At 40.2% G+C, this 13,362-nt stretch overlaps 1 protein-coding gene across 3 annotated transcripts in view; it reads right to left on the bottom strand.

Annotated features, from left to right (window-relative positions):
- Positions 1-8,996, bottom strand: part of EMCN (endomucin) — a 64,025-nt gene extending 55,029 nt beyond the window's left edge. For all 3 annotated transcript variants that reach the window (XR_013924333.1, XM_080368679.1, XM_080368680.1), the window contains exon 1: positions 339-8,996. Coding sequence is in view for 2 of the 3 variants with exons in the window: in XM_080368679.1 (XP_080224805.1) it covers positions 339-399 (61 nt within the window). In the remaining variant the exon portion in view is untranslated. The remainder of the gene's footprint in view (positions 1-338) is intronic.
- Positions 8,997-13,362: the final 4,366 nt, after the last annotated feature.

The raw sequence follows: 13,362 nt of genomic DNA, 5'->3' as shown, positions 1-13,362 counted from the left end.
GCATTATTTTAAAGAAGAAAAACAGAACAGAAAACCTTTGTAAATATACCTCTGCTTTTAACTCCTTTCAGATTGAGGAGCTTCATGACACCTAGAAAGAGAGCTGTCACAAAAATACAATGGCAAAAAAGTTTTTCGCAGAATACATACAACTCAACTACCAGTTAGTACCTTCTCCTCCTCCAACACAGTTTTTAAATCACTGAACTGCCAAGAAAAAAAAAGAAAAAAAAAAGGGGGGGGGGCTAAAAAGGCATCCAGGTACTGACAGCTAAGCTTTTGCTCACAAAACACCCCACAGATGTGACAAGTCTATCCAAAAAAGGCAAAGAACTTACCTCCCACAGTGCAAACACAGAGTGTGGCTAGGAAAAAGAAGGCAATCCCCAGGAGCTTCATGCTTGGTGGTGGTGGTGCTGTCAGCTCTCCCTCACACAGCTGGGCAGGGAGTGCTCTCTCACTGAGGCAGGCCTTAATTACTCCATGGAAAAAGGTGTGTAGAGACTGTGCCTAGCCACTGCCCATTCCTGCTTATTTTGGGGACTTTGATAAAGAACAGGAGGAAACACAACATACTCCCTCTGGGAGTTCAGTGCGGAGGAGATTTATTGTTTCAGTCCTTACAGGAACTCCTTTTCTTTGGCAGTGAACCATGTTTTTGTTAATGCATTATTTTGTTCTTCTTCAGCCTTGAGGTCAGGAAGATTTTTGAACTGAGGCAAATCGTTCTTTAGAATGTGCTATACATCACCAACTTTCACACTGTAGCTGGGGATCCTTCTAAAGGGGACATTTATGAGTAGTGAGGGAGCCCAGGTAGGGGGTGAGGGGATAACACAGCCAGGAATGGAGGAGCAAAACAAGAAATCGGAGCCCTCACCTGGCTCTTCTTTGTGTTGCGCAAAGTGGCCTTAGTGAAAATTACAGTTGCTTCACATTAAAGGCAGAGTGCTTCCCAGAGAGAGAGAGCTGCCATCCTGCCACAGAGAGGATGTGAGGGGCCACCAGCACTAGGCGAGGAAGTGACGCCTGCAAGGTGCCCCCAGCAGGGAGAGGCTCTGGTCTCCACAGAGTTAGGGCTGGATTATATGGGTTTTTTCTTTAAATAAAAAATGGTAGCATTATGTGTTTGTTTTTTTTTTTTTTTTAATTTGAAAAGTTGCAACTAGCTTTGAGTGTGTTTGCTCCATTAGTAATGGAAAGTTTTTTTTATTCTTCTGTGTAGGTACTTGCTGTGCCATGAGGTAGGAATACACTCCCCATAGTGAGCCAGTTACCTGGGTCATCTCATAACCCAGGGCAGAATCGCTGTCTTCTCCTCAGGACAGGCTGATCTGGGAAATTTTGATCCCCTCCTCACAGCCGTTCCTCTGACTTCTGTGAAAGAAACCTGAACACAGCTGTAGAGCTAAAGGCTACCAAAACATGGTATTTTAATACTCTTGTGCTCTGTGCCTTAACGATTCAAGGCAGCTGATGGCAATTAATCACAAAATTTCAGCCACAATGAGAATGCGTTACACTATGTTTGCTCATCTCCCTCTCTCACAACTTTTAGGAAGATTTGGTGGAAAGCTTGACCTCACAAACATCCTGACTCATTAAATATTCAACTTTACTTATTGCAGTAATCAAGATTTTTTTTTCCCTCATGACTGTTTCTCACTATAAGGGGAAGTTTTGGAAGGGCTTCACATGCAGGAGCTCCTAGGAGCTAAGCCACAGTGTTTCCAGCAACAGCACTGTTTTATTTATGGAATGAGGAAAACAGTAGCAGCTCAACATCATGGGTGGAATAACTTTTGTTTAGTTAAAGAAATTATATTTCTACATCTTAATGCTATGACACATCCTCTGCCTACCACAGGTGACAGAAGCTGGTGCTCAACAGAAATCTGATGGTAGACAATGAATTTCTGGCTCTTCATTTGGACAAACTTAGGTATTTGCATTCATGAGAGATGCCAACATATAAGTTCTCCTTACTGAGACTGTTTTCACCATCAAAGTAATACAAACTTGACTCGGAGTAGAGCTGGGCCACACAATGACACTTTTGTCAAGTTGGTCGAAGCATATGGCAGGGACTTAGCATCAGTGCTCTGTTTTTATGCTAGTTTTGTGCCAACATAGGACCTAAAGTTAGAATGGGCTAGAAAAGCAGTAACTACTTGCAGCAGAAAGCCTTCAAGCAGAAAGATAAATTTGAGGATAGGGAGTGAATTCATCCCAGGTTAATGCTGTTTCGCAAAAGAGGGACTCTAACCTTTTATTTACAGCATTGCCAAACCACCACCTCAAGTGTTAATATTTCTTTCTGTATCCTTTTTCAGGATTATTTTATTGACTGAAATGAAACCTCTGCAAAATCTAAGAGGCCTGAGGACAGGAACCCTTCCTTAGCTTTTGAGACCCAGAGAAACTATCTGAATGCCTAACAGAATATTGATTCAGTTCTACGCTGTTCATCCGAGCAGCATCATCACAAGGACTCCTCAGTGTTCTGCTGCTGCTGAAGATGACTGTGGTGTTTATCTGCAACTCACTGAAGGCAGAACGGGCACAAAGTTTTGCAGCCTTGCAGTAGCTACCCATATCACAGGTACCAGTGTGGAAAAAAGCTCCCCAACCTCATGGAAGTGGTTGGGAGGGAAAGAGAAAGGACCAAGTGTCTTTGCCTTACACCATGTCATACAACTCAAGTTGTACCTCAGAAAGTCCTAAGGCAACTTATTGCCTCCCTGAAGCATCAGGAGAACTGTATCCCTCTGAGATGCTCACTAACATCAACATCAAAGGCAGCTAAATTTTGCTAGATCAAACTTGGTATGAATAGCAGCAGCATGCAGAGTAGGAATAATAGGAATAGAAGAGGAGCAGCTCAAGTAATTCACTGAAAGAGAAACTCTGGCCAAAGCTGAGGTGTAGCTTCTGGCTTGGAGTATCTGAGCTGCAGAAAAGAGATTTTCTCAACTTCTGTCAATGGAAACATTTTTTTTTCCCTTTAAAAAGAAATCAGTTAAGTTTTTAAAAGCTTCCAGTGATCTTTGTAGCAAAAGATTATTCCTCTATGTGTTTACTGAAGAGAAATCTTCTCTTTTCCTCCCTACCAGCAAATAAGTTTTCCTTTATTGAATAAATGTTGTTCTTTCTTTCCTCAAACCAAGAAACTTAGCTTCAGTGCCAACATGTGCTCTGTTTTATAAAGAGAAATTTAGTCATCGGTACTGCTGCCAACTGTGGTGTTACTGCCAGTGCTGGAATATCTGGAGTTTCACTTCGAGCCCCAGAACAAGTGACTGTGTGACAGTCTCAGTTTCCACATTTTTTCAAGATTTTAGCCCTCCTAGTTGCAGAAGAAAACTTGAAACATGACCAAAGAGCACTCTAGAGAATGAAAGGACTCTCTGTTTTAAAATACTGTTATTTTGTAGTCCAATAATGGTTGGGGTAGCCCGAGTTATATATTTATTTTTGCCAGTGTGGTATTTCATTATTAAAGGAAACCCTTTACTGCCACAGTGGATTTGCAGTTACAGATTTATTAGTCTTAGGCTATATTTATAGATTCTTTCTTAGTTCACATTGCTTGGACTAAAACATTGCCCTTTTATGCACAGTTCTCCTGTGAGGTTCAAATAATCCTTTTCAGATTTAGAGAATGTAAAAATTTTACATATCATTCAATATGGTTGAAGCACCACTGCAAAAAACAGGAAATAATATGGACAGCTATGCTGTCTTGCTGTGGGCTACTGGCAGTTTCAAATGTGCGTGCAAAGAGTAAATTCATCAGCCTTCACAAAAGCAAAAATAAAAAGATACAAAAGATACACAGTCTTTGATGATTTACTGAAGTGAAGAAAAACACACTGACTAAATCTGCTGGCCTTTCCCATTGGTGCCTGCTATCCCTTCCACTGATGCTGAATTTCACTTTTATAGCAGCATGACAGGAAAAAGGCAGACAAGACTCAAACTCTTATTGCTTTGCTACATCTGTATTTCAGCAAATATATCTAAAGTGATATTTTATCAGAAATTACCTATGACTTACCTGTACATTTGGTTATACTCCCTTAAGCAGGGTAAATTTACATTGAAAATGCAATTGTATCATGTAGAAATACATTGCTTAATTATGCTTTCTGATATTTTCAAAATTGTTCTTAAAAGTACTTGGTTTAGGCTATTACAATACATTAAAATTTTAATATATAGTAGAACTCCAAAGAACTTGAATATAACAGTATGAAACCAAGATACGTATAGGAGTTACTCTGAAGATTCATGCTGAGGGACATTTTAAAATGTAGATTATTTTGTTCTGAATTTTTTATGGAAGAACTGGAACATCTCAGGGAATAGAAATGTCACTGCCCAAATTCCTTTGCACACAATAACAGTAAAAATATGAAAGATCAAGCTTGCAAATGTATTTAAGTGCTTAAAAAACCCAAGATAGCCACCTATTCTTTGTAGCATGGAAATGCTTAAATCTCATTGATTTGATTCAGAGCCAGGCGCTAAAGTGAAAAATTCCACTAAATCTCTGTCTACATGCCTTTAGGTAAGCACTGAAGACCAAAATGCATTTAGTCTGTATTCAGTACTCTTTTTATGAAAGATATTTTCAAGGACAAATCTAATAAAATTACTGCAACTCTAGCTATCAGGCTTGAGTATTTTTTATTTGCAATACCAACAGACTCTGTAAGGATATCTGTCGCTGTTTTTTCCTACTCTTTCATACCTGAAACTTTACTGAGGTACTACAGGGAGTGAAAATATGTTCGAAGGAACTGACTCAATGTTTATTCACTTGCAAATGATAGAAGTCAGGACCATATTTGTAGAAATGGAGTTGTCACTCTGCTAGAGTGCCAAATTTCAAAGGATGTTGTATGTTTGAAGTATTCAGAGTTACATGTCATTGTCAAAACGGTGCAGCAAATTTACACTCCTGAGATATCTCTGTCCATCTCTTTCTCACTGTACGCTCCCATTCTGCTGCTACCAAAACATGAGATAGAAAGAGGGCTCTGCACTTAAGTGTTTCATGTTTCCATTCCCAAAACTGTATTTCCATCCTAAGCCACACTTTATTTCACAGTCTCATGAGTCCTGGGTATCAATAAAGACAGTCTGATTTTTGTGCTCAGTCCTTATTTCCTAATCCAGTAGACAACATATGTTAACAGAGGACACCAATTTACCCTATACCAAACGACCTGGTTCATTGGCTTCAGAAGTTACTCAGTTCTGGATTATGCACTTGAAAAGCTGTACTTGGCTGTTTCAGCTAGTCACCCTGTGGTTTCTCTTGACTTTGTGAGCTCCTCACTTGGAGTTGCAACGGGCTACTTAACAGCCAAGATTCTTCTAAGGACATCATTGTAGGTCCATTCTTTCTCTGTTAGTGGGTTACTGGTGTATAGTTATTTAAATCTTGCTTGTCAGAGAGAAGCTTAAGCATAACTACAGTGACAGAAAGAAGAAAGCTATGAAGGGAAAGGTGCTGCTGCCTCAAGTCATATTTCATGCTTATGTACAGGGAATCAGGAGAGCTGGAAGAGAGAGACCATAAACAGTCATTCTAGGGGTATAAAAAACGGGGCTTGCAGAATTAGAGCAAGGAACTTCATGTCATGTAAAGATCCACACAGAATGTGTTTATAGGCTTTGCATCCTGTCCTGAGCTAATGAAAAGGGAAACAGTGAGTCAGTCTCAGTTTTTCATGTTATTTGAAATGCATGGAATGATTATACGATTGGCTGTCTCAGAGGAAACAAAACAGAAGTATGTGTTTGAATCATGCCTTAATTTCCAAAAGGCTGAATAAACCCAGCCACTATCTATCCAGACATATATCTCTTCTTTATTGTTGTAAACTACAATGAGCTCTTTCTTCTTGGGCCTGGTTAAAAAGTTGGCAGTAGTATGAGACTGCAGTGGACCTCAGTACTGAAAAGCAAGATGTACTTTCTGTTCCAACTGTACTTGTCAGTTTTCCTGTGCAAGATGTTGTTGGACATTAAGCCTCTGCCGAGCTGAATTTCTGTGGCTTCTCTTTTCCATTTGGTTTCCTCTGCACAAGCAGTGGAAAAATGTATCAGATTTCTTGTCTGTCCCATGAGGGGATACTCTGTGCATTAGTCTGTCTAAGTTACAGTTTTTAACAGTGTCAGCTGTGTTTTCAGATGACTAGTGCCAGAAAAGACCATCTTAGAGCATTATATATATATCACATATAGAGTATGTGATTATAAAGAGCCTATTGAACTGAAATACAAGTATTATAGCTTTCTCAGCAGCCAATGCTATGGCTGTGCTAGTGTCCCAATATCTATTGTAAACCTATGTTTTCATCCACTCATAAAAGGAGTCAGTGAAAAAATGTGTCCAGAGTCCTCATTGCCCAGTTTTGTTTCTTTTGGTCAGCACGGTGAGATGTGGGGGGTTTGGGCTACTTCTTAGAGGACCCTGGGAGCTTCTGAGCTGAAGGACGTGGGACTGGAAAAAGGGAGAGTTACAGGAGATTTGGCAGCTGGGCAGAATTTAATGTTGGGCAGATAGAGATTATGCAGGAACTGCTGGGCCAGCACACTCATTTCCTGCATATCTTACTCTGTTAAGAAAGTGAGGTAAAGACACAATTCATAATGAACAGTTTTTTCTGGAACTCATAACAAGAAGCCAGAATTCACATATTAAGAATATGAGACTACGTTACTCTCCAAGACAATGCCTAGGAGACATTTTGTTGCACAGAGCCGCTCTCGAACTTAAGACAACCTCTCTGCTTGGCATTTTTCCTCGTGCTTTTTTTTCTTTTGCAGCTATCTACCATCTCGTCCAATCCAACTTCCAGCATTGATTAGCTTGAACTCTTTGTGGCTTAACCTCCTTATCCAGAATAGCTATTACTGCTGCTCTTCAGTGTCAGGCTTCCCAAGCCTTCATTCCTTTGGTGTATTTCACACTTCCTGTTGTTGCTATCAGAATGAGTCCTGCTAGCAGTTTTTGACACATGCAAAATACAATGCATGTCCGGTCTGATAAGGAAACAACGTCGCCAAGAAAAGTGGGTAAAATCCCTGTGCCAAAGTATACCCCCAGCATTTCAGCTTCCTGGCAGACTGTGTATCTGCCCCTTCACAGATATCATAAACATTTTCCTGTTCTTTGCATTTCTAATCTCCAATTTACTCAGCAATAGGGGACTAAATGCTTTCCATGGCATGTAATAGTTAGGTAATGAGTAGCCAACTGAAAATAAAAACAACTTGGGCACCTGCTAAAGGCAGGTATTTCAGATCATCCACAGCTGGAAAATGCACAGAAATTTTGACACATACATGCTTTTAGTAATTTGTTATATTGCTGGACAGTTTGTCATCAGGAATGAACTGATTCACATTCATCTCTGCTTACACTCACCGAAGTTTTTGTTGCAGACAGCTGGGATAAGACTAAAACTATTTTAAGGGGACCCCCCCCCCCCCAAACAATGGACAAAAACGGACTACCAGCAGTCTGTGCTGCCACATGCTGTATTTAGAACTGTTCAGTAGCAATGAAAAATGCTTGTAGTAACAAAAACCTGTTAATAAACTACTACATATTATGCAAATCACCTTTTTAAATTAACTTTATGATATACACTGTCATATAGTTATATGTCATAGAGTTATAAAACTATGCTCACAGACATTAGCACCATGGGTGTTTGCAGCAAGAACACCATATCTCAATTTAGCATTAAAAAATGCTGATTTGGAGTCAAGACCTATGCAAATAAGTTTGGGTTACCATAAGAAGATGACTAGGCAAAGAATAGTTTTTAAAAATTGCTTCTCTCCTACATCTATCCATGAAGAACAGGACCACATATAACCTACGTAATATGCTCTGACAAGTTAAGACAACATGTTTTCCTTTACAGTTGGATCAGGTTAGGAGATTGTTAATCGCCAGGGCTCAGTGAAAAAGCAAACCCCCAGTGAGCTCCAGTAAATGAGGTGGAGTTACACTCTGAAGTTCAGTACTTCAGACCCTGAAGTTGATACTTTGCTTTCATTTTTGTTTAGTGCTGGAAATAGCAGGTGGACATTAATTGCTTCTACAGACTAGTTATTTTTGTTTCTTGAAGGATGGGAAAAGAAAGGAGAAACAATGGCAAGGCTGGGGCAATGCAGTCCACACAACTGTAGCTTCAGGCTGAGTACCCTAATCAGATTCATGAAGGAAGTTAAGTACTCAATAAAACTATGGCATATTGTTTTCATCCAGCTTTCTACTGTTTGAATAGTTGGGCTGAAGACAAAGAGTATTGCTATCATCAAAAGCATATAAAACCAGGTTAATATCTGTCAGAGATAACGCATCATGGTTTATAACAGATATCTGAGTCACATTTCTGTAGGACCCTTGCTATCCTGCAAGTCTGTGAGGTAGAATTTCAGTCTGGAAAATGTATCATCAGTTTATTAATCCACTGGTTATCTAACTTCTGTCATCACCCACAGATACAGAGGCCCGTTATCAGCCTGCATGTGTAGACCACAGCTGGGGAGACTGGGGGGTTACTCCATGAAGATGAAATGTAAAGTCTGTCAAGGGCTAGCTGAGGTGGCAATTCCTCATACACAGACTATCAAATCCCTGTGTTAACAAAAGATGGGTAGAAATAACCAAAACCTGTGAAGTGACATGTTGTATCATAGTATTTACTGAAATAGATATAATGGTAACACAAAACTCCTTCTTTGCAGAGATATTACTGTATGAGAGTAAGCTCAGTTTTGCAGAATAGCTTCATCCATATTAGGAGAAATGTAAAGTGCTGGCAATTGTTCCACTACTCATTAAGGAAACCTAAAATTTTTATTTAATTGGCATAAGCCTTTTCTATCATCTTCATTGCACAACAGAGCATAGCTTATAGCTGCTGGAAATCACTATATAACCTGGCGCTTGGATCTGCTCTACAACTAAGGCTTGGAAGAAAAAAAGCACCAGAAAGCACAGATGTGTTTCAGGAAGTAATATCTAGACATTAGTAGTGCTCCAGCAGAATACCAATGAGCAAGGGGCAAGAGGAGCAACACCTCACTGACAACACATGGCCAGCCCCTCCTCTGTGGTCTCCTTCCTTTGATCAAGTAGTTTATAGCAATCACTCCTTGCTTTTGACAGAGGGGAGGAGGGCTCCTGCACTTCAATCCCTCTGTAGCAATTGGTGTTAGAAATACTTCATTTCCATGGGATCCTGTTGTTCGGCTGGGAGGCCCTGGGGTGAGTCACTGAGCCACCCACCACAAAACAACAGGAAAAGTCACAAAATCCTTCAAGAATAACAATGACTGGGAGGTGTCTTCATCCAGTCTAGATTGCTGGTTACTGACAACATTTGCAATTGCCTCGGAAATATGCTTCTTTCAGGCTATGATTTTATTTTATTCCCTCTCCTAAAATGGGAACGTTTTCACAAAATCTTTCAAAGAGTAGAGCTGATGGATTACTGTTTATCAAGCTATTTAGTGAGTTTTTCTACTTTTTATTGAAAGATCTATTTAATAAATGATTTTTTTAACATTTGATCATCTTCAGAGTTGGCAATATATGTCTTTTCAGTATATATTTTTCAGAGTAAATAGCAATATCTGCTGAGGAATTTAACTGAAAATAATGTTTTCTGGTGTTGAGCCAGACCAGATCTGCACTCAAGCCAGGCCAGATCTGCTCCCCAGCCAAAGTTCCAGGGCAGATTCTTCAAATCTTTCCAGACTGGCCTAACTGTGCTTCCAGTGAAGTCAACTAAAAAAGCCCAAACCAACCTTGTATTAGGGCTGATCACCTCGGAAAATTCTGCTCACACCTATTCTACGCTTATTTTAGCGGCAGGTTAACAAATCTGTACTTTGAATGTCTAATGATTATTCCTATGAAATTCAGCTGGACATCTTAACATACAAAGTTATACATGCAAGAGTTCACAGAATCAGGCCCTGGAGAAGGAACTGTGGCATGTGAAGTCCTGTATTTCTATTTTCTGCAAATCTCCTGCATCCTATTCCAGCCTCATATTGCATTCCCACACATATCAGTATGTTGGCCTCATTCAGAGTGGGAACTACATGGAATAAGGATGATCTTTATTTTCACTGGGCATTAGCCCAATTTATGGGACAGAATGAAACCTACAAGTTAGAAACAATACCACCACCAACAGGAATTTTCCATCACATCAAATCTAGGACTGAGTCGTGAACTCGCTGAACGATTGGCCTGTGACATTCACTGTGCATGAAGACGAGTATATAGACAATACTAAGTAACCGAGCATGGAACACGAAGCACACATCATATTTACTTTAAAAGGTACAGACAGATGTGATTTACACGTCAACCAAAACACCTGATACTGCCCTTGTGCAACTCAGCTGCTCCTTATACAGGAATCACCTATCACTTAGAGCCGCAAATGACCTTGTTAATGTGACCCACAGATACCTGAATGCTCAACTGTTAGAGTAACAAAAGAGTACCCCACTGCATATAGATATGTAATAGTAATTAACAGAGAAGGCACTTACAGTAATGTTGCCAGTTCTCCCTGGTTTGTGCACCTCCCATAACACCATGGAGGTAAAGACTCATCCAAACACTACGTTTTGTCTTGCTTTCAGTATCGTGAGACTTTAAACATTTTGTATCCCAGTTCTCAACATTTTTGACATGCCTTCCATTTCCCTGCAATAAGTGTTGCTTCTCTTTCGTTCCCCCCCACCCCTCTGTTACGTCTTTATACACTCAGATTTCACTTCTCCCCTGCACTGATAACAAATAATATTCTTCTGCATTTATGAAACAGGCAATGTGGTACATACCCAGCTGGAGTGGGTTCTGACCATATGACTGCCTGGCAAACCTACACAACTAAGGTCTCACTAGCCAAATTATTCTCTTGGAGATCATAAACCCAAGATAAATAATTGGCCAGGAGAGAAAAATTAAGATAGTGTTCACACATCTGTAGCTGGCTGGTACTCCTTCAGTTTCATGCAGTTATCACTTTTTGCCAAATGCATTTCATTGGTCAGTAAAAGCAGGGAGAACCTCTGGCAGTCTTCAGCCAGTATGTCTGAACTCCTGTAATGTTTCATGATGGGCTGTGGGGTGGCTGAGGGAAAATATATCTATTTAACACAAGACATCAAAAGGAGTCTCAGGCTTGTATTTGGGAAAAACTTCACCCAACCCCCCCCCCCCCCCCCCAACCCTCCCCCTCCAAAAAAACCCAACCCCCCAAAATAAATCAGGAATTACTAAAACTCAATGTCAGCATGCTTCAAAAGTGGGTGTCTAATGTTAGGCTCCTAAATCCTTTTTAGCTACCAAGATTAGTAGCTTGCTCTTTGCTACTGGTAATTGCCCAGCAGGTTCTGGGAAAGCAGCTTATTTAGGCACCTAAATGTGAGGTTTAGGAGCCTAATTTAGTCTCTCAAGCCCAAAATCTTGGTCATGCATTCTCAATCAAGGACAAATAAGAGCGCCAGGATTTTCAGTTACTACTAAAGTTTTACTTCCAGGTCAAACACAAAATCAGGAGGGCTCTGATTTCCTAGTTCCATTTTAGATACAACCCCAAATTTCATCGTTGTTGTACTATTCTGTAGGTGGAAGAGAGAGGGGTAAAAGGGACAATGGTGGAGCCCTAAGCACCAGAACAACTCTGCAGCCATAGCTTTGCTTCCTTTCCTCCTTCCACCTTCTTGTGAAGTTGCCTGAGGTCCTGCTGCATTTCCCCCAGTTACTTCCTTCCTTTCGTCTCATTATCTATGCAAAAGGCACCCATGGCCTATCTGCCTAGCCTCCAGTAGGGCTTCATGGGCTTTCACATAGCTTTCAGCCCATGCAGTGGCACCGTTCCCACCCTCTGCAAGACAAGGGACCCCTGAGGCCCCAGGGATCTCATACACTACAGCAGGTGAGACTACCTGCCTTTTTCTTCGAAGACCTTGATCTGTCTTTGCTACATAACTAGTAACAGGACACTCTACAGGGAATTGAAAGATAAAAATAAAAATAAGCTGTTTTAATTGGCTACTTTTAACGAGACTGTTTTCCTTGTTGAGACCCTCCAGAACACAGGAAGCTTAACTCCAGGGTATGGCTATGCTTGAAACCAAAACCTAGTCAAAATCTTAAACAGAAGCCAAAGCCAAACCAGAAGCACAAATCAAAACCAAATGTATAACTCGATTCCTAGAAAGTCCTCTTTTCAAATAAAAATGTAATTATGCTCTTATTTTCTCAAGCCTCGCCTATACACAAAAGCTGTAACCATTTTACTAACCCCCTTTAGAAACTTTTTATTTTAATTAGGACAGCCTTTTTATATCCTTTTTGGTTATTCTCAGAACACCTTGCACTGATTTGTCTTAATTCATTCCTTACAGACCAGGGAAGGTTTTGTCTCTGGAGTTCTCAGAGTGAATATATTATGTATTTTTCTGTCCAGTTTTTTTTTTAATGACTACATTTGAATAATTTTTAAAAGAGTAAGAACCTTTCTGAATTCCTTAATTGAATTTAGTGTAAAACTTGTATGTCTAAAGGAATTAATGTAAGTCATCCTCTGCAGGATTGCGATGTGGACTGTAGGATAATAGTGTTGACTGGTCATACAGAGGTAGGGAATTAATCCAACGGGGCACTAAAAATAGCATGAGGAAGAAGCTTTCCTGACTGTAGCCACCCTACTCAGTGAGTCGACCAAAGTGGCAAATTTTTTTTCTGAGATGTCTGAGAAAGATTACAAAACAAACATTAAAAGGCAACTGATGTGAGCTTAAACCCTTAAATATCCCTTAGATAAAAGGAGAAAACATTTTCACAGGAGAGTGGGGTTCCTACTTTGTAGAATGTCTGGGATTATCTCCTGGAACTGCTGACCCTCTGAAATCCACTGCAGCAGAGCTGGCAGGGTCATGAAGAAAACACAATGAGGATGACAGTGTAAAACAGCACAGATTAAGTGAACAAATGCAGTGGGCTGTTGAAGCAGTATTTTCAAGAGCTCACACATACACAGTTGCTCCACATATTTTAGTACATACTTGTGCCCAAGTTCAAAGTTACAAAACTTTGCAATGAATTTTCAAGGGCTTTCTGCTGCAGCATTACCATGTATGCAAGACTCGAATTGTGAATTCAGGGATGGCCACATCCTGGCTTTAGTTGCACCATCCTTGCTGGTAAAATAAAGTTAGTAAATTGATAAGAACTACTTGGTGGAAGGTAACTGCAGTAGCTGAAATGCAAGATCAGCTTGTTCTTCATGAATGTGGCTGATT

Source organism: Falco punctatus (assembly GCF_963210335.1).
Source record: "Falco punctatus genome assembly, chromosome: 1".
Taxonomy (NCBI): Eukaryota; Metazoa; Chordata; class Aves; order Falconiformes; family Falconidae; genus Falco; species Falco punctatus.
Note: the sequence above shows the minus strand (reverse complement) of the source record. Positions and strands in the feature narration are given on the sequence as shown.